This window comes from Heterocephalus glaber, unplaced genomic scaffold, assembly GCF_053883595.1.
Source record: "Heterocephalus glaber isolate CG9 unplaced genomic scaffold, H.glaber_assembly_v1.0 deba00000122, whole genome shotgun sequence".
NCBI lineage: Eukaryota > Metazoa > Chordata > Mammalia > Rodentia > Bathyergidae > Heterocephalus > Heterocephalus glaber.
In genome coordinates this window covers 45,730,595-45,753,064 of record NW_028258138.1, presented here as the reverse complement: position 1 = coordinate 45,753,064, position 22,470 = coordinate 45,730,595, and the positions used below count along the sequence as shown (strand labels likewise).

The 22,470-nt window shown below is 33.8% G+C and overlaps 1 protein-coding gene across 1 annotated transcript in view; it reads right to left on the bottom strand.

Annotated features, from left to right (window-relative positions):
* The window catches only part of Epha6 (EPH receptor A6), a 916,320-nt gene that overhangs the window by 204,182 nt on the left and 689,668 nt on the right, over positions 1-22,470 (bottom strand). The window contains 1 exon segment of the mRNA XM_021238833.2: positions 17,586-17,771. Within this exon segment, the coding sequence (XP_021094492.1) occupies positions 17,586-17,771 (186 nt within the window).

The window sequence follows — 22,470 nt, the reverse complement described above, 5'->3', positions numbered from 1 at the left end:
AATGCTTCAGAAGGGTATAAAATGACAACAAAAAGATCTACCAGTCCATGTTACCATCTTGCTCTTTAAAGATAAGCATTTTTAATATACTTTTGATGTTTTCTTCTGTTTTCATTACATTTACTATTCATTTCTTTCTTCCTCTCTCCCTCCTTTCCTCTCTCTTTTCTTTTCTTTCCTTTATTTCTGTTCTCCCCCGCCCTCTCTGTACTGGGGATCAAACCCAGGGTCCTGTATATTACACTTAGCTTATTATACCCCTAGCCTTAGCCTTTGGTATTTCTTGATTTATCTGACTTAGAATCAGTTTATTGCCTGCTGAATTATAAACTTCCTGAGAGATGAAAATATTTCATGTCTCTAGCCTCCACCTTCTGAACTGTCACTTAACTACTTTTAAATGTGTACAAATATTTCTATTAATATGATTTTGTTCCATTAGTTGCTTATAAATTGAGTTTGAACTTTTGATACTAATAAACAGAATTTATAATCATTTGTGCACAGAAATATTATTTTTAAAATCCACCATTGAAAATGATTTTTAGAGAAGGAGGGCCAGGGATTTAGCTCAGTGGTTCCAGTGCCTGCCTTGTAAGCGCAAGGTCCTGAGTTCGATCCCCGGTACCAAAAAAAAAAAAAAAAGAAAGATTTTTAGAGAAAGAAATACAAATTCTATCACTAAACCTGTTCACTGAATTTGTCAGACCTTAAGGTTAAATAAGTGCTTAATTTTTACAAAACATTTATTGGATAATTTTAGTTTGCTTTGTATTTGGGCCAAGAACTTTCTGGTAAATATGCTTATCTGAAAATTTTTAGATAAATTTTGCTTCTGTTTTTGTACTTTTATAATTAATTTGCCATCAATATTGTTAAAGTGATGGTGTGAACACATAAATTTAATCATTTTAACTCCCCCTTAAAATTTTCCCATTTTCCCCTAGAATAAATATGTACACTGATGCATGCAGCCTATGTGGTCTACCTCCAGCTTATTTCTTTGCTTTTCTTCCCTCCTTGTTGACTTTCTCTGTCACAACAGTAGCTTTTTTGCTGTTCTATGGACAACGTTTCTCATATCACTGTCTTTGGACTTGGTTTTCTCTTAACCTAGAGTATGACTTCATGTGATTTTTTAAAACCTTATCTCCTTCAGATATCACATTGGAAGAGAAGCTTGAAAATGCAAATAACATCCAAATTCAAATAATTTCTTCTCTCATTCCTCTTTATTTCTTTATACTGCATTAGTTTTCCTTTTAGCAGCTGTCAATACTTTACATTACATTATACATTATTTGTTTATTTGTCTATTAGACTCGAGCCCTATGAGGACAAAATCTTTCCAATCTCTAATTGGATGCTTTATTTTCAGCCTGTCATACTCTTGAAAATTAAGCTTCTCAGTAAATATTTGTTAAATGACAAATGAAAGAAATTTGGTCACCATACAACCAAGGTAAAAGCTGTTCATTAGAATTTTCTGTAATTATTACAAATTCGATATCTGCTCTCTGACAGGCATTGGAAATGAGACTAGAGACTGGGGAAACAAAGAATATATTTTATACTTTAGTTTTATGTAATTTAATTTAATTGTACTGTCATCCTGGTGGGATTTCCTTTCTTGGTGTACATGTGCTATTTTGCATCCAAGTCTTTCACTTTTATGATTTTTTATCTCAATAGTGATTTCAGAAAGGAATTGCTGATTCCTTTCATATCTAACTAAACATTGTTCAGTTTTGATATTTGATTTTTACTCTAGATAGATTGGCTGGAAACTTTTTTCCTTAATGGCAGTTTGTCCTTATTGTATGGATGGATGGAGTGTCATTTTCCTTCTAAGAACCAAACATACTTACAAAAAAGTTTTCTTTTGTTCCTGAATATTTTTATGGTCATTAGGTTGTGTTTTTATTTCTTGTTGCTTATCTTTTGTGTCTTCTCTTTTTTTTTTTTTTAAGCCTGGTAAATTTGGCTGCTCATTTTTCTCCATTTTGAGAGCTGTTTCCCTGAATGAGAGGTGACTGAGAAAATCCCAGTGAACAGAATAAAAACTGTTCTCTGGGAATTTCTGTTTGGCTCATCTATCTATTCAGAATCATCTAATTTCCATTTTCAGGTATTCATCAAAATCTCCAGTGATCTTTTCCATTATACTCAATTCTAATTCATCTTTATTTGCTTTTGTGCACTGCCTCTATCATCTTAGTGGACTATTGGGAGCAAGGAAAAATTAATTTAAATTTTTAGCTTGCCCTTATAAATGATTATGTGTATACTGCAACACTGGTTATGCATATTGTAAAATATTGATAATTTTGGAAATTTGTTTTCATTTTAAGTGTTCTGGTATAATCCCTTGTCAGTATTATACTCTTTACTCTAAAGTCCTCAAGGTTTACTGTTCATATTAATGCATGCCATGCATTAATTGAAGGTAAATTCTGTTGTTTCCAATATTTTTAAGACTATGTCATAAACTTTTCCATAAATCAACTGTATGTATGTCTCAGACATATTGATTAGTTTACTACTAATTTCTACAAGTTATCTGTATTTTATTAAGTAATTATATAAAATATATTTTAAAGTGCTTATATTATTAAATTTTACCTCATTGTGAATATATATAGAAAAAGATCAATAACAAAGATATTAATTTTTATATATCTCATAAGCCTGTGGACAAAGTAGACCATGTTACTTTTACTTAACACATAGCATTTGTCACTTGCATATTTCTCATAAATATTGAAAACTTATACTGTTTCCTAAAAGCATATGCACTTAAAGGCTTAGACATTTTATCAAGGATTTTTAGGGGTTTTTTATTTCAAATTTTTTTCTAAAACATATCAATATGGCCCATACATATATAGGCATGCAAATAGACACATTATGTACTTGTAGAGGGAAGAAGCAAAGCAGAGAACATAAGGAAATGAAAAAAAGAGGACAAAATACTCATGGAGTTAGCAGAGATAGGATGTAAGCAAACATGAGAGAAAAACAGTCAATAATATGTAAAATATACTTATATATTGAATGGAGGTAGTGGCCTGCTAGAAAGGTTACTCCTCAGACCTAAGAATGACTATGGAAGCCTGGGAGACCAGTGGCTGCTCCTATCACCAGAGAAGTCCTACAGTAGGGCACCTGTGGATGTGGCAAAGGCTGCTCCTGTTTGAGATAAGTATACCTTCCATCCTTTGGAAAAGGATCTCACATTCCATTTCATGTGCAGAGTTTTGCTAATGAAGTGATCTTTCTTCCTTGCTCCTTTCTACACTTCAGTAGATAAGCTTTACTCTGGAAAAAGAAATCTGACTAATATTTTATTGATTGCCAAATCTACTATTATTTATTCTGCATGTGTGCTTAGTTGATCCTCTAACTTAATAAGGAAAGAAAAGTTTGGCAGAGTTGAATAAAAGAGACTGAGCTGAACCAGCAGAACAGAGAGCAACTCTGAGGCAGACACTCATGAGAGAGAGTACAGCCAAGCAGATGAGTCATTAAAAATGTGTAATGAGAATTCTTAAGAAGATATGACAAAACATTATAACAGAAACAGGAAAATGTCCTAAAAATTAAAAAATGTTTATTTTAAAAGACGTGGATGAACTATCTTACAATTATATAAGAATAAAAAATATTGAATAAAGATAAAATATAAAAAGGGGAGAGCTTCAAAATATCTTATGTGGATATTCTGTGAATTCTACTAAAAGAAAAAATTGAGGAGAAACAATTTACAAAAAGAAACAACTGAAGAAAATTACCTTGAACTGGATAAATAAAATGAATTTTCAGTTCCCAAGGACATACCAAAAGGATTAATTTTAAGTCAGGATTAATTTTAAGAAGACATATTCTTAGACATATATTAGAGACACATAGAGGTTATGATGTACAATTCCAGACAGTAAGAGCAAGGTAATATTAATGTCCCTGGTCAAAAATAAGTTATATATCCCAAGTTAACCAAGAGTTAGGGACATGAACAGACAACTACAAATGGCTGTTAAGTGTACAAAATAATGCAAACTAGTAAACATTAAAAAGAAAAGTAGCAGATAAAGCAAAGTACAATAAATGAAAATAATTATTCTTGAAATTATCATTTTCTTTAGAAAATTCTAAATTGGTGTAATATTTTAGGAAGTACACTGAAGAATTTTTGAAGAAAATCACATACTCTTTGAATCAAGAACTCTACTTCTGAACTTTATCTGGATATAAATTATAACAGTTTCAACAGTGAAATTTTGGACAAATTGTAACATAACCATATAATACAGGGCAGATACAAAAAAGAAAGATACTGTTGTAGCACAGGTTATCATCCCACAATATCCGCCATTTTATTGCTCTACAATAACAGAAACCATTGTTTTATTTAAAAAATAATATTTTGAGATAAAATTTGCATACTATAAAATTCTGTCCTTTAAAAGATTTTTAGTTTTGATTTTTATTATACCCAGAGAGTTGTGTAACCATGATAGTATCTGGAAATGTTTTTAAATGTAACTAGAATTTGGTTTGATTAGGTATAGTCAGACACATACACCTGAGAATGACCGTTATGAAGGAAGAGGTTTTTATAATCACCTCCTCTAGAAACAGCAGGCACTGCACACATGCATCCAAACCTACTGGAGGGAGCACTGGTGTTGGTAATCACGGAGGTGTAGAGTATGAGGGAGAAATGTGGTTTTCTCGGGAAGATATGGCTGAGGTAATAGGTTAAGAAGGCTAAATAAATTTAGGATTATATAGTTTGTACAACTTCAGTGGGCTCTGGGGTTTAGGGCCACTCTAATAGTCTGACATCTGGCCCGTGTGTGATTAGGACAGGATAGCAATAGCTTGACACTGAGAGCTCAGGAACACTTACAGGTGAGCCCTTTACCATCTCTAGCAATTGGATAACCCTAAGAGAGGCAGTTTTTATGAGATCAAAACTTTCAGATGTCAAAATATCAGAAAACCAGAAAATAAAAGGCATGATTAATACAGATAACATGATCACCAGGATAATGACAACATCCCTCAGCCTCCCTTGCAGCAGTTTCAGCATAATTTTCAGGAAGTGTTCTTAATGTTACCAGCTAGCAGCTTTCTCCTTCCTGCTGGCTGGATGGTAGGCTGGACAGGTAGCACTAGATCAATATCTTGGCCTGTGAGGTAGAAGTCTCATGTTGAGAAAAGTAGAAAATGAAACAGAAGGAAGAAGGTCCCCCAATGATCATGGAGCCATCAAATGCCCTGGGTGCAGGGATGTAGCTCAGGCACAGAGTGGTTGCCCAGGATGTGCAAAGCCCTAGGGGATAATGTCTATGTATACCTTTATGTGCAAAAAATGTACATACCTTATTTTTTTTATCACCATGATTCTAATTGTTCTGTTACTCATAGTCTAAACAACTTTTTAAAAGTGCAACTAGTTTGTACATCATTACTCTATTTTTGTTCATTAAACAATATATAGAGAAGTATAGATATAGATGTGTTGTATACATTTATAGAAAATTCAGGAAGGCTATGTCTGGATCATTGATAGTTGTTAACTCTAGGGGATATTACTGGTTGGCGGGTGACAATCACATTTTATAGTTGCAATAATTCTTAATGGCAATTTTATGATGCATTCCCATTTCTTATGTTTTCATTTTGTTCAAATATAAGTTAAAAAAAGAAAAATCCATTTATTTTCTTAGCTCCTTTTATAAGTAGCTATTGAAAGAAAACATAACTTATAGTAAATGAATAAGTCAACCATGGTTACTTTAAATTGTTAATGGTTAATCATGTGTTTGTTTTCCTAAAATATTTGATTTTCTATTCTCCTTGTCATTTCATGAATCATGTTATAGAGCTGATAGCATATATTGTTGTTATATGTGTATAACAAATACAAATGTAGAATGGGTTATGATTGTAACTTTCAAATCCGAACAGTATTTTTGTGGAGGTTTTTTTTTTTTTTTTTGGAATCCATGTAGTGGACATAAATTACTTTGTTGTCTTTCTATTTGGGAAATACTTCTTGTTGATTCAAATTCATTCTCTGTCTCTGTCTCTGTCTCTGTCTCTGTCTCTGTCTCTGTCTCTCTCTCTCTCTCTCCAGTCCCTTCTTCCACAGGGGAAGATGTGTGACACAGATGGTTTGGCCAGAGAATGTCATTTGTTTGGACATGGTGATTACTTGATTTCTTTTAGGGCAGTAAAGTTATTTTCTAATCTTGGTTATTGCCTGAGAGAGAACACACAAAAATTTTAATGGTATTTATCTTCAGGTTATAGACTATATGATTTCAAATAATTATATCTACAAAGAAAGAAAGAGCACAAAGATATAGGATAAAGAAGGAAGAGAAGAAGACTTCTTTAGGTTTAGGTAGGGTTTTCAAGGTTTTCAGCAGATATGTGGGAATTTGCTGCACTCAGTGAAAACATGGGAAAACCCCCGAGGCAGAGATGACCTTTAACTGTATCTAATCTACAGGTGTGAGCAAGGTTTCATATGATAAAGGTTAGTTCAGGGATGGAAAAACAGACTATAAATCATTAAGAAGAAATACAAATAGTTATAGCTTTTTTAAAACCCAGAATATATACTATCTCTAACAACATTATTACTTTATTATTTCTGCATCAATGAAAAGATTTATGGACAAAAATTAGAAACTACAAAACTAGTCTTTACTTCAATAAGTAACTTTAATACTACCTACTGATGTTAACAGTTGAAGTAGTTTTATTTTGTCTGTCCAAGATTAATTTATCAGGATTATAAATTGTAGTATGGCTTTTCTTATAATATCTCCATGTAATATGTCATTTTTAAAAAAGAATACTTATTCCTGTTGGGACACATCATGAATGTGAGCAAAAATATACCTGATTCTCTTAAACTTACAAATAGTTTCTTCATAAAGTACTGAAACAATTCAAATCTCATTAATAAAAAAGGTTTGTTTGCTCCATTTATAGCAGCTTCTCCTCCAACCTTTGCCCGTCCTGTTTTCCAAACCAGTTTTTTATTTGTTAATTAGTAAAACAGAAGTTCTCCTTAATTAGGAAAAAAAAGATAGACTTCTAGAAATTAAGAATTTTATTATAACACAAATCAGGGGAATGTACCATAGCATCAGTAGCATTATTTTAGTTACAGAAACTGTTTCATTTGTTCTCTTATAAAAAGAGAAATTTAAAGCTGTATTATTTATAACTATAAAGCTTTATATGTTTATATGTTAAAACTTTCATCATTTGGTAAACACAGTTTTCCAGATTTTCTATTTGGAGGTAATCCCTGTGAAATATTTTTTGAGTCTATTACCAACTAACTCTGTGACCCAGGGACAGTAAAGCAAGATAATCTGGAACCTTATAGTTAACGTGAGGAAAGTTTTTGTTTTAGCAAATTTATTTAGCTTATATGTAAGTAATAACTATATTAATTATAAATCCCTTTTAAGGGAAATAACTACATTCTCCATTTCTTTGAACAAACTGAGAACTCCAATAGGCTCAGTCTGAATTATTTCTCTCTTTAAGCAATCTTACTCTTCAAGTCCCTCCAGCAGCCTGTACTTCTGATTCCAACCTGTCTTCCCCAGAGAATATCCTGGATTTTCTTGGCATGAGACATAACCTATATTAAGAAATCATTAAATCACAAAAAACTGTAGCTAATGGAAGGCATTTCAGTATACCTTCATTTCAGTGTAATGGAACAGTTCAATCACTAGGTATATGAAATAGTGATGAAGTCACAGAGGTGCTATAGCTTTTTGTATTTATAGATGGCTATATCAAATACAATAGCATGCCCCATATAATATATGGCCATGCCAAGATGAAAACTGAACTTATTTCAAAAGAATCATGCTTATTAATGTTTAGGGGAAAGGTCAATGCATTATATTCAGGGCTAAAAATCCTGACACAGCCATTGCATTTGAATGAAATGGAGAAAAAACCCACTAATGTCTTTGGTTGACATTTGTGATGAGTAGGAAATGAACAAATACACTCACAGTGATTGATGTGACCTAATGAAAATGTCAATAAATTAACATCATTCTGTTGCTTCATCTCAATCATCAATGGATTACTCTGCACCTACTTTTATTTTTCAGGCCTGGAGCACAATACTGTAGTTCTATATCCATTACAAGTTGAGACTAAGTGCTACAACATAAGGCAGACCCCTTCTTTCTACCTTTTCTCTCTCTTTTCCTTCTTTTCTCTCTTTTCTTAACATTTCTTTTATTCATACTTATTACATAATGTGTTATTAACAATGTGCTAGCACCATAATTAAAAAGCTCATACAATGAATAATGACCTCTTTAAAACCCATGCCAGTGTAACACAGAATTTCCTCTCTACTCAAAAGTAAATAAATATGAAATGCATGTTGGGACTACATATTAGAGGTTTGAGAAGAAGGAGATTGAGGAGACAGTGACATGGAAGAGAAAAGAAAATTTAGAGCAAGTAGAAAAATGGAGGTAGCCAGTGGACTGAGTTTGGGTTCTATTATTATGGTCATCATAAAAATCATATGAATGTTCCAGAGAGATTTTGGGTACTCTTTTGAATACATGAGAGTAGCTTTGATGTAGTAGTGAAAGATTGGAGCCCCAACTGAATGTAGAAAGCCTGTGTCCTCACTTCATTCACCACAGAGCCCAGGTATAGGATCCTGAAGACCCCAGATGAATCCATATGTGATCCATAATTTTGTTCTACTGATGGACACCTAGGTTTCTTATAAAGTTAAATATACATTTACCACTGGACCCAGTCATTCCACCTCTACTTATTTAAACAAACATTAAAATATTCATCATGGTGGCCACTGGTAAAGCATATACTTAGTACGTGCAAGACCCTGAATTCAATTCCAAACACAAATAACAACAACAAAATCAAACCAATAATAATGATAAAAAAACACTGGATTTTCATGAGATTCAATGAGAACCTTGCTAGATTTCCATTCATTCATCTTCTGGATAGTTTTTAAACTATAAATTACATACAGATGGGCTCATAATACTTTTCAGTGATTAAGAGTTTTATCTTCTTTATCGAGCTCTATGTAAACCTGGGGAAGTTTTCTCAGTAATGATTGATTGCCTGATTCTGCAGCCTGGCAGGTCGGTTTTATTCTCCTGAATAAATGCAAATTCATGCCTGTAATGTAGGTTTATCTAGTTTATCTACAGTCCTTTCCAAATTCATACTCATCACACACTTCATTCAGAAAAAAAATTATCTTATGGATGATATGGAAGGAATTCATTTATTTTTGAAAATAAGATTTCACCCTCATGGCATCATTCAATTTTATTTGGGGGTATTAAAAGAAAATATACATGTAAAAATTGTATTTGCATTCCTCTTTCTCTCTTTGCTCTTAGTTTAGAGTGTTACTTTTACACCGAGCAACTTGTCACTAGATTTTCTAACACCATTACTATTTATTACTACCTATCCAATAACTAGCAAGATGGCTTAGTGACAGGAGGGAACACAGGGAGGGAATAGGTTAAAGGTAGATCTAGGAAGGAGATTAGAAAGAATGACCTTCAGCAAACACAAATGCTTAAATGCTGAAGGGATAAGAACAAATTTCTTCCAAATACAGAGAAAAAAATTTATTTGGTCTTATAAAGGAGGGAAGTATACTTTTGCAGAAAGAAAAAAATGTTAGTGATCCCAATTAGCTCTTGCATTGCTTGAGCAGAGTGTGATATGAGGGCCACCAGGCTATGTCATCTTGTTATTTGCTATAGTCACATTTGGCTCATTTAATGCATATCAATATACATAAATTATAATTCCAAAGAGCAAATACTTTATAGCAAATGTCTTGTGAATCCCTAGAGACTCCAGAAATTGCACAAAAATAATTCATCACTATTTTCAACAATGAGTAAATACTTAAGGACAGTAGAGGAAAAGAGAAAGTGCAAAAAAATCACTATTTGTCTTTTTGCCTCCTGTGCTCTGTTCCTTTTCCCTAGAGTTCTACCTTTTCTCACTTTAATTCTATCCTTCTTTCTCTCACTGGTAAGAGGGTAGCATGATCTCCAGGTTCCTCAGTCTTCATTGATGCTCACAATTTTTCTAATCTTTCCTGGTCAGCCTTCTTCCACATCTTTCTCAGAAACTATTTCAAACACTCACCAACACCAAAGCCCTGTACCTGCCACCTTAGCAAACATTCTTCCATCTTACATCATTGAACAAAAAGAAGGCTGTTAACTCCAGAGAAAGATGAGCCTTCCAGAGACCACAGTCCTCACAATAGTTATCTGCCTGTGTATTCACTTAAGTTATGCTTAGTACTTTTTCTCTGATCTTTTCAAGGATTTAGAAAGTGAAGGGAACCATGGAGAAATCAAGAGAAAGTTTGGAGATGGCTTTGTCTTTCAGAATGAATAGAATCTTTGATTCAAGAAGAATGAAACTGAGGATGTAGACTCAGGAACCTGACCCAGGAAGACAGGCACTTGGGCTTTCCTATGCATCGCTCAATACCTAATGTTTGGAAAAGTGTCTGGCACACAGCTTGGCATTTAACAAATACCACTTGGATGACAAATAATTTAAGCCTTTGAAATTTAATACATCAACAGCCTCTAATTTGCATTTTAAAGCTATCAGGCGGATTGCAAGGTGCACATACCTCACTCTATAGTCTATTGCAGTCTGGCCTCCACCCTCACCATATCCTTAATGGGCTGTGGCCTTCTGATTGCCATGTTCAGTGGATCCTTCCCAATCATTTCTGTACTTAGCTTCACAATTTTATTCTGTTGGCCTCTCATTCTTAGAAATCTGTCCTCTTTCAGGTTGCTCCTCTATCTCTTTCATTTCACAAGCTTCTCTTCTCCAATATATCTCTAAATGCTTGCTTTCCTTGACTTTCTGGGTAATTTCATCCTCTCTATGGCTTTAACTACCAACTACGGCCATTCAACTGAAGATTCTTTTGTTTGAGTCTGTAGTCCAGACTCCCAATCAGGCCCCGGGGGCCTCTTGGGAGTTACCTCAAACTTAACATGTCCAAACAAGAAATCATTTGCTTTGTCCACTAAATATATTACTTCTCCAGAATTTCCTCTTTCTCTTTTTTCTCATGGAAGCTGTAAACTGGGAAGTCACTTGAGTCTTCCTCATTCCCCTTGTACAGTCAATCAGGCACTAAAGTCTATTAATTCAATCTTGGAAATAGGTCTTGAGTCTTTTCCTTTCATTTATATTGACTTTTTAATTATTTTTTATTTAGATTACCATATCAGCCTCCCTACTATTTTGCTTGCTACTAGTTTTTCCTTTCAGTATGTAATATACATACACTGTTCTGACTGTTCTCTAGCCTTTTTGATGTTCCAATAACATGCCAAATTCTTAGCATCAAGACCTAGAACCTTTGCCTTTACTTGGAGTACTTTTCTATCACATCTAAGCATGGTTTGCATCACTACATTCACGTTTTGTTCTGTTTGTAAAATCATACTTATATATTACATTTCTTTTAGTCTCCTGTCATGGACAGTTCATTTTGTTCCTATATTAACATTTTCTATATACTAGAAAAATGAGTGCTCATTTGCCAAATGAATGAATAAGTTAGTGAAAAATTACATCCAAAGTAGCATATGCTACACTGTATTGGGAAATAATGGCCTGCATATTTGTTGCTCCCTGTGAATTGTTGCTAGTTTCTCAAGAGTACTGAGCCCTTTTTTGCAATATCTTATAGGTTTTAATCAGCAATAGTGCCTTATATCTGGTGGTGCTCAATAAATGTTTCTTGGAAAACAAAAAACGAAAAACTCTGTAACTTACCTTAGTTATCAGAGGAGCTGCATCTCAGATAAAATATTGTTTATTATTATGAAGAGACTTACAGAATATTATATCTCTGTAATGTATTAACTGTTCCTCACAAAGGCCCCTGTGTTAGTAGCTTGGTCCCCAGAGGAGTATTATTGGGAGGCAGTGGATGGAATTTTTAGGAAGTAGGGTCTCATGAGAGATTCTCGGGTCATTAGAGACAGGCCTTCAAAGGAGAATGGTTCCCTGAGCCCTGCTTCTGCTGCTTCCTGGGGATGAGGAGAGTGATTTGGCTCTGCCATGGGTTCCTGCCCAAAGTACTGTGCCATCTAAGGACCCAAACAAGAGGCCAATCAGTCATGAACTGAAATCTCCAAAACCATGACCCAAAATAGATCTTTTCTTTTCAAAGCTAATTATTCAGCTATTTTGTTATAGTGATGAAGTCTAACTAACATAATACCAAATATTGATTTTTCCTATGGGAAAACTTTACCTATATATTTCTATAATATATACCATAAATTAAAAGTATTGAAGACTCTTGGTTTTTTTCTGACCTTCTTTATATTCACCTTGAATCATCAGTATGATCCTGAAGTTATAACAAAGTTAAAAGTGAGGTGATAATTTATCGCTGGCATAAAATTTCTTTATCAATATTTTCATGACTCTCTTGTCAAAGGAATGGAGTTATAAACAATTACAGCTAGATGTGATCTTTTTATTATCTAATCTGCAATTTTCAGTATTTTGTATAGGGGAAAATTAAAGTCTAAAGAAGTCATGTTATTTCTACAAATATTACTAGGCAGAGAAGCAGGTATAGCAGTTCAACAATAGTTGTGGAAATCACAGGGAATGACTATTATATGACAATTGCAATATATTCTGAGACCTAAGAAGCAGTTCTTATACTTGTATTAAAATTTGACTGTTTTAATTTATTCTTTTAGTTGGACACTCTATGGACGTTCCAAAACTCTTTGTGTAACTTTTATTGTTCTTGAGTATTTAAAGAGGGTTTGAGCAGGCCCAGCCCTGTCAGTTATAGCTTCAATAAAGTTCCTTGGAATCTTTAAAGAATGTCTTATTCTCACACAATGGAGTACTACTCTGCTATAAAAAAGGATACATTTGAGTAATTTGTAGGAAAATGGATGCACCTTGACACCATAACGTGAGTGAAATATATGAGACACACAAGCATAAATATGACATAGTTTCTCTTATATGAGAAACTAAAAGCATAAATAAATCAAAGAGCAAAATAAAAGATAATAGGAAGCAGAGAGATAGAACTTTAGCAAATAGGAAAGAGATCAAGAAATGAATGGGTGAGAGGAAGGATGCATAAAATGAATTAAGATGTATCATTTACATACATGTGCCAACTCCTCACAATGAATGTAATCATTATGTATTGCAAATATGTACTTAAAAAAGAAAAGAATGAAAGAATAGCCTACACTGACATGAAGTTCTATTTGGGAATGTTTGTGATCCTACTTCCACTACTGCTTACTGGATTTATGATTTAGTTGAGATATAGTTATTGTAACTTAAACTCTTCTGGAAGATATATACTTCATTATTTTTCTTTTTAGTTCTTCCATTATCATGAATTTTAATTATGGGGCCCAGTCTCCTGAAATGTGGTTTCTTCAATGTATTTCTTCATCATTAAACTGTAATTCTCATGTTCATAGAAGCATAGCTCTTTCTCTTTTGGTTATGTAGTTAATGACACTGGTGTATGCATTATCTGTTACAAATCACTACTATCTATGCTACTAATGGTTACACATCTGTTCTTTAACTAATGGTTTCTATTTGTTTTTAGGAGGAAAAGTGTGCACTAAGAACATGGTTATAGGCCAGTTAATCTCTTTTTATATCATTATATCATAACAGGTTAATGAAATTGTGATGTATATCATATAAATAATTTCAACTTTTACCAGACATACTTTTTTTGTATAATATAGCTTTTAATCATTTAGCTTTCAAGTTTTTTTATAAAAGCAGTTACATACACAAATATAACTGGAAGCAAAAGTATTCCTGAAAATCTTATATTATATATTTCTTAGAGAAAAAAAGTTTACAAGATTAATATGCATATTAAGAATTTATAGAACAATTTTGAGATTTTTTTATCTATAATTATTTATTACTTTTAACTGAGAGCCTATACATTTGTTTCTTAGACTTTCAAAAATGCTCTTATAAGCCTATATTTTACCTATATCTTCATCAGTATTATCTCTATGTAATGGGTTAGTCTTTAGGGAGCATTAATTGCTAGCTATCTCTTAGGTACATAAAGGCAATCTTGGAACAATTACCATATATTTATGGGAATGAGCATGGATTTATTTACGTATTTATTTATTACCTTTCTCCTAACAATGCCATAGCATTTGAGTTAAGATGATAATAGCATAAACAAATCCACTTCCCTTTGTGGGCATTATTTCTTTCTCCATCCTCACTGCCTACTTTGGCAGCATCACACCATATTATATAGGGTTCACTCTTACAAGTTAAAACTATAGTGGTGATTGTCATTCAAGTATTGAATCTATTCTTATCAATTTTCTTATAATATAAATGGAATCTTCTTTTCTTTCTTCTTTACCCTAATAGGACAACAGCCTTCACTTTTGAATCACATAAATTTGGATAGGTAGAAGTCACTGGTCTCACTTTTGGGTGAGATTGTTAGATTGTAATTACTATATTGTTTAAATATTTATGTAAAATAAACAATTTCAAGTTGGAAGACAAATTTATGGATTATCTTATTAAATATGTGCAGTTGATTTAGGATATACCTCCCACTTTCATAGGACCATGTATCTTTTTTTTTCTTGAGCTTATATATGTATATATATATGCCCATATTTATAAAAAACACAGAAATGCATGAAAATAACATATAACTTGAGTTATCAAAGGAAAAAACTAAATATCTTTTAAACCTTGTAATTTATTGTTGAAAACTCATTTCCAGATAATTCATGCCTAAGTATACATAAAAGGAATTATCATATTTAAATTGTTATTTTAAATACTCTGTAAAAGTGCCTAACTCAACTTAAAAATGATATTTTTCTTGCCATTGAGATGTAAGATGAAAGAAATAAACTTTTCCAGCTAAATTAAAGGGAAGGAAATTAGAAAATATAAAAGAAATAATTAATATGCTATTTCATCTCTCTGTATCTCAATTTCTCTCATTTACATTTTATTCTTTAGTAGTTATTATAAAATAGATATTTCCTAAATTATATTATAGGAGTAATTGCTTTCACTATTTTTACTATTTTTAAAAACAGTGTTGTGTTTTTAATTCAGATTATTTGTTTAATGTTATTTAATTTAGATAAAATAACTAAAGTGTTAGTTATTGATTCACTATGATACAACAAGGGGGAAAAAAATGAAAGAAAGCATGAGTTTTAGTAGGAGGGACTTCTGTTTGAACCACTGATCATGATACTCTATGTTAGAAGTCCTAAGCCAGTTAACCTGCTTGAACCTCAATTTCTTATCATTAAAATATGGATATTGATATTCACAAGAGTTGCTGCGATGATAAAGTGGTAAAGATATATGTAACATGTGTGGCATAGGTAGTTATCAATAATGACTAACCAGTTTATGTGGCTTACTATGAGCCACATGTGATACTGAATGAATGATACAATTACAAATTTAATTCTTAGAGCATTTCTTTATAATACTGCAAAGAAGAGAACTGGGATGCTCCAGTCAATAATACAATGGGTTATTTTGATCCTATTTTACAGATATGGAAGTAAAGAATAGAGATGTCAAATTATACAAAGCTGCACGAATCTTAAGTGACAGAAGAAGAATTCTAATTGGGATTCATCTGTTTGTTTTCTATTTCTGTACACCAAACCATCCAAATTTAATGGCTTATAATAACCATTTTATTCTGTCTTATGATTTTATGGATTGGGTAGACTGAGCTGGGTGGCTTCTTTACCACAGCTGCAGCCATCTGGTGGTGGTGGAAGGGAATAAAGGTGGGGAATAATGTCTGAGATGGTCATGTATAAGACTGGCAATCAGTGCTCTCTACTGGGCACTCAGCTAGGCTGCTGACCAGAGCAACTCAGTTCTCTTTCCAGCATTGCTGTGGCCTTGGCATATGGACTGCCTTCACTCAGGTGGAGTTTAGGTTCCAGGAAGAAGCAGCATTTTAGGACAAACCTCAGTGTCCTAACATGTAAAATGCCTCCACTTTTATCATACTTGTTCATGTCCCATTGGCCAAGGTCAGTCACACAGAGAAACTCAGAGTCAGTGTGAGAAACAACTACACAGGGGGATGAATACTGAAAAGTCCCATTAAGGCCAGTAAAAGCCCCCTGTACCCCTGACATCAAGAGCACTCTTTTCTGCTTTCCAAATAATCATGGCCATGGGCAATCTGCTCCTTGTGGCAGCATGTTGGCCAAGGCCTTCTGAGAAGGACTTAGGAGTTTCCAACACACTCAATTGCATTTTTTCATTTAATTTTAATTATTATTATTTTTAAATTCATTAAGATTATTGGTATATTTTAGGTATACAATATGATGACATTCATCATTGGGAATTTGTACCTGTACATGATATATCTTGGTTCTTATTTTTTTTCCCCATTCCCCTTTCCCTTGCTTCAACTCCTCCACCCCTCCCTATTTACAAAGACTTTGTTTCCATTTTTTTCTTTTCTCATACTTTTTCTTATCTTCCCCCTCCCCCTCCCACTTCCTCTTCCTCTTCCCCTTTGGACCTTTTCTTCCTATTTCACATTATCTATTATACATTTTGATCCCCTTTTACACTTTCAGTTTCTCATGCCAGAGAAACTATTGCTTCCAAATATGACATAAAATTTCAACATCCTGCAAATGATTTTTGGAAATTTCAGTTGTATAAAAGATATATATCTCTCAAGGATCTAAATTACTTTTATTTTAAATTTAAATTACTTTTATTTTAATTTTAAATTCCATCTTGTTTTGAATTTATATATTTAATTCATTATTGAATAAAGTAGGAAGAAATATTGTTACATTTTGTACCTTATTATTTAAATAAAAGTGAATATACAGCAATCTATGTTTTTAGAGTACTATATGACTAATTTTGGATTTTTTAGAAATTTCCTTTCAAAAGAATGGGCTTGATCCTATTATCTATAAGAGCAGGATTTTTATTTTAGAAATTATAATTCTTTTAAGTTTTTATCAATTATAATTTATTTTTAATGGTATTTATGTAGATGGTTTCATACAGAACATTTTTGTTGAAATATTTTACTGTAGATAAAGCATTCTATATTTGTATATAAAATTTATTTCTAAACAGTAGTATTTAACCTGAATGGCCCAAAATATTGAAACTATTCCTTTTATTAATAGTGATGCTTAGAAAGAAATATAATCTTTTATTCTTGACTTACTGACTTCAACTAAATTTGCAATGCTTTATAGATAATACCATTTCAAAGCTATTTGGCAACCAATGCAAACTCTGATAATGTCATAGCCTAGAATCAAAATTCTAAGGGGTAGCATCAGAAGATGATATATCAACAAAGTTATCTCTTTGATGATTGTGGTATTATTATTAAGTTTTTAAACAAAGTCAGATTGATAAATAAAGATCCAAGAAAATCCGAAACTTACTTTTTGTGACAACACCTTCTAGACGAATGATGTTTGGGTGGTCAAATTGACCCATGATGCTTGCTTCTCTTAGAAAATCTCTTCTTTGCCGATCCATGTGGCCACCTTTCAAAGTTTTAATGGCAACTGGGATTTCTCTTTTTCCTGGTGTCTTCAAACGCCCACTACAGACTTCTCCAAATTCACCTTAAAATATGAACAAAAGCAGTTATTTGTTTAAACAGAATACTCGTATTTCAAAACCATCAAATTGTCATTAAGTGTTACTCTTTTTTTTTCATTTAGTTTATTGGTACATTTTAGGTATATAATACAATTACATTCATCATTGGGATTGATCCCAATTAAATGTTACTCTTAAAAAAATAAGAATGTGATTCTCAATTCTATTATTTTTACATGAAGATTTCTTTCTTAAAAATCATTTGTATGAACAATATGCTTGATTAACAGCATTTATTCATTACCATGTCATTATTCATTAATAATGGAATGCATTTTCATATGCTATATCATAAGAGCTACCACTGAGTGATATCTCTGATTTGCTAAGAAGTTATGATTAGCAGAGTGGGTAATACTAATGTAACTCTATGGAAAAGCAATCACTACAAAATGTTTCCTGTTCCTGTTCTCAATTCTAATACATGAACCAAATGCTCTATTCAGGGAATCCATCAGGTATAGATGATTTTGTTCCCCCAGTTATAATGTCTGGGTTCATTTATCATTAGAAATCAATGCTGGGGCCAATTAATGTATGGGCATATATAAACACACACACTCAACAATAGTAAGTGGTTACACAGCCTAAATTATATACCACATGGATAGAAATACAAATAAAATACATTGGGATATATATATATATATATATATTTTTTTTTTTTTTTATACCAGAGATCGAACTCGGGTCCTTGCACTTGCAAGGCAGGCGACGGAACCACTGGGGTAAATCCCCGGCCCAATTGGGTTATATTTTTGTCCTAGTTTCATTAGATATATAAACAATAACCAAATATTTATTTAGCAATAATTTAGTATGTATATGTTCCAGTGTTAACTCTCTCTGAATTTCAAAGAAGCATAAAACTTTATCTCTGTTCTCCTAAGCTTATAGCCTAGTAGGATAATTTAGATGAACATAAGTGAAATGCTTCAGAATCAATCACTATAAATGCTGCATTTGTAAAGATTCAGTAATATTTTGAATCACAGCACCTGGCATGAACTCACAATCCATGTGAATTTTTTTCCATTCACATTCCATGGGAAGTCAAATAAACTTTCAAATATAATGAAATAAATGAGAACTCTGTTGGTATTTTATCAAGACAGACATAGTGGTAATTTTCTGTTGTCTAAAATTCATGTATCTTATTAACACCAGGCAGGTGTTTGCTTTATGTAAAGATTTGCAAGATCTAGCCGTTATCACACTTATTTCATTGGTACTAAGTAGAGTTACTTCAATTAAGGATCTGAGAATCCTAGTGCATTCTTTAGGCAAAGTCCAAAGAGCTAAGTCACAGAATTTATTAAAATATATCCTCGGTAGTTGTGAATGTATCAGACATATCAGGAAGACAAGAAAATATATTTTAAGCTAAATGTAATTTCAGATGCTGCCAAAGACTGATTCATTATTTCCCTTGTAGAGGGCCTGTGTATTACCTGGCTTACAGTAAGTACTTTATTTCTTTTACAATACATAGTTGCAATCATTATTACAATGCTAGGGCTTATATAGTGTTTATCATGTTCCGAGACTAAGAACTTAATATATATTTTAATGTCCACATCAAAGCTTTGAAATAGTTACTAGTATTATTTCATTTATAGATGAAATGATCTAAGTAACTTGTCTACAGTGACAACTAAGAAGTGGAAGAGCTCTCCTTGGAATGTAGCCCATCTGGCTCCAGAATTCTTCTTCCTTATAATCAAGATTTTCTGCTCTTGGGCTATTTATCATTGTTAATATTTTCTTGTACTAATATGCTAAATTCCCCATTGGTAACAATGTCTTCAAGCCAGCACTTGTATAGTGTTTAAACACATCAGCTGTATATGGATAGGTGGATGGAATGATAAAGCCATATCCTACGAACACTTCACTATTAAATGACAATGGAAATGTAGCTCAAATATGTTGTATGCTAGATGGTCTGAAAAAAATGACTACCCTGTATGTAATTTCAAGAGAGAAAAGAAAATTAAATCTAGAGTAATTGATCTTCTGCCACTGACAGTGCATTCACTGGGTAACAGCCCCAGTTATTTCCCTGGACAGTGGTAAAACCTTTCTGGACAAGCAATTTTGCTGTATAATATATAGGATCATATTAAAATATCAATTAGTATTGGATTTTTCAGGTAGGGTCTATATATTTGAACTAAATCTGTGAGGATAGGATGGAGGGGAGTGAGGCTCTGTTTGGAGGACCATCCAGTATCACTATCACTTGGAGGTGTTCCATAATTTTATTCCCCATTTTATGAAATTTTGATTCTCCTTCACCTCCAGCTCTTGAAGAGTCAGAGAAGCAAAGATCCATCTTCCTGATTTAAAAAAAATCAAGTATGATGAAATATTTCTTTTACCACACTTGCTGTTTCCACCAAACAGGAGTAATCACTACAAATTGTCTCCTCTCCTCTTCCCTATCTACACCCTCTGCAATCATTCTTCATGTTGATGGTTCTTTTTTTTTCTTTTGTGGTGCTAACCCAGGGCCTCATACATGCTAGGCAAACACTCTACCACTAAGCTGAAGCCCCATTTTAGGCATAGTTCCTTATTAACAGTAAAGGCTGAGCTTTGATGTGTCTTCTGAAGAAAACTTTACACAGTCATCTTTCCATGTAACTTCTCCTCTTACCACCATCTCATCCTTCTAACAGAGAGAGAGAGAGAGAGAGAGAGAGAGAGAGAGAGAGAGAGAGAGAGAGGACCTCTTACTTTGAGAAGCTGGCTGTGAGAGTTAGGCTATTTTGTTCTCCTATCAGATATAATATTAACCTCAGACAAGGTTATTCTGAAGCCATGATAAAAGGAGATAAAGTAGGGTTAATTCATAATTTTATCTAAGCCCAGACAGAGGCAATGTCACTGTGCCACCCCAAAATAGCATACACCCCTCTATCTTGGCTGAAATGAATGCTACTTTAAAAAAATTAATAGATTTTTTCTTTTTCCAGTACCAGGGATCGAACTCAGGACCTTGCACTTGCCAAATGGGTGTGGTGCCACTGAGCTACATCCCTGGCCCCCAAATTAAGTTTTATTCTTATATTCTCATTCTAGTCTACCTTCCCAGTAGCTAAGATTTACTAAGATGCTACATAAGTTCTCAAATTAAGGCCCAATATTTTGTGCTACTTCAATAACTGGAGGAACTTGACAGAGACTCATATAGGCCTATTGTAAGTTCTCCTCTCCATTCTGCTCCTGCAGATAAGGTTTCCTAGCCAAATAACCATCTTATCCAACAGATCAGGTGCAGGGTCTCCTTATCCTAAATAGCTATGACAGCCTGGAGAATGATTCACACAAGCCAATTACACCTTCCTGCAGGAATACAAAGCATGCATCCCACAACCCTAGCTGTTCACTCTGTTCCTAAGTTTAACTTCCATGTGGCCCTGCATCATGTGTAGTATCTTCCTCCCTTGGGCTGTGATATATATGTGATCAATAAATATTGTATCATCTTTCCAATGTAAAGTGTTTTGTGTTTGGGCACGTCCATAACACTAGGGCTAGAATTTCTCTCTCACCAACAGAGTGGATAGAAGGCCATTAAGACACATAGCCAGGGGGTGATAATAGAAGTTGGTAGAATAGATGGTCACCTGTTCATATTTCTCCTAAAAATGAGAGTTTTGCTCTCATCTGGGGACAAAAGTCTCTTTGTAGGAGGTATTGGATTCAGGCAGGAGGTTGTAAAAGCCTGAGACCTAGAAGGTTTGTTTGTTTGTTTGCTTAAATGCAGATCCATTCCCAGGTGATAGGTTCACTGATTATAGCTCTGGTGTCAGACCTAGAAATTACCCCATTCTTCAAATAGCTTGACTACAGACCTATTTGGTCTTGAGCCTACAAACAAAAGCAGCAACCAAAAAGTCTAGGAGAAATCATACACAGCATGCCTCAGAGACAGGTCTGTGTGTCTGCCAACATGATCCTAACAGTGGGCCTGGAAGTGCTCCTGTCATTTCGGTCTATGCCACCTAAGTCCTAGTTATGCTAGCATAAGGGCCCAAGGGAACACTCATTCACCTGTGCTAATGGGACAAACCTGGAAAAACCTGCCCCACAGAAGATCCTAAAAGGGTCTTGTGTAGGGACCAGTAGCCTCTTTTCTATTGCAGCACTGGGATTATCCAGTCAGTATAGGGAACTGAGGGGAGATGCCCCAAGATAGGCTTGTTGGCCTCTATCCTACAGCAGACCCTGAAGGGTCCTAGAGTTCAGCCCAAATCTCTCTCATCTGTAGTCTGGGAGTAACCTGCTCCACACAGGGATTTGCTGGGATTCTGAAACACCAGTACCATTTTCAGTGCCATTTTTTTCAGGCCTGTCAACTTCGGTCCCATGGTAGATTCTAAAATAGCTCTGAACCTGTTTCACTCATTCAAAACTGTGGCCTTGGAGTGGCTCTCCAAAGCCAGGGTGGCATTAGAAGATGTACCTGTCTGAGTTTACTTGGCAGACTTACCAATCTCTGTTTCATATAGGATTCTCAGATAGCCCTAGATTTTTGTTCTCACTACTCTTGTCTGGAGAGAGAAAGTTAGCCTACCTGGGTGGTGGGAGTTGGGGGGCTGGAGAACAGGATATCTGACAGTGCCCTAAAAGCTGATGTTCTGATCTTGGTGTAAC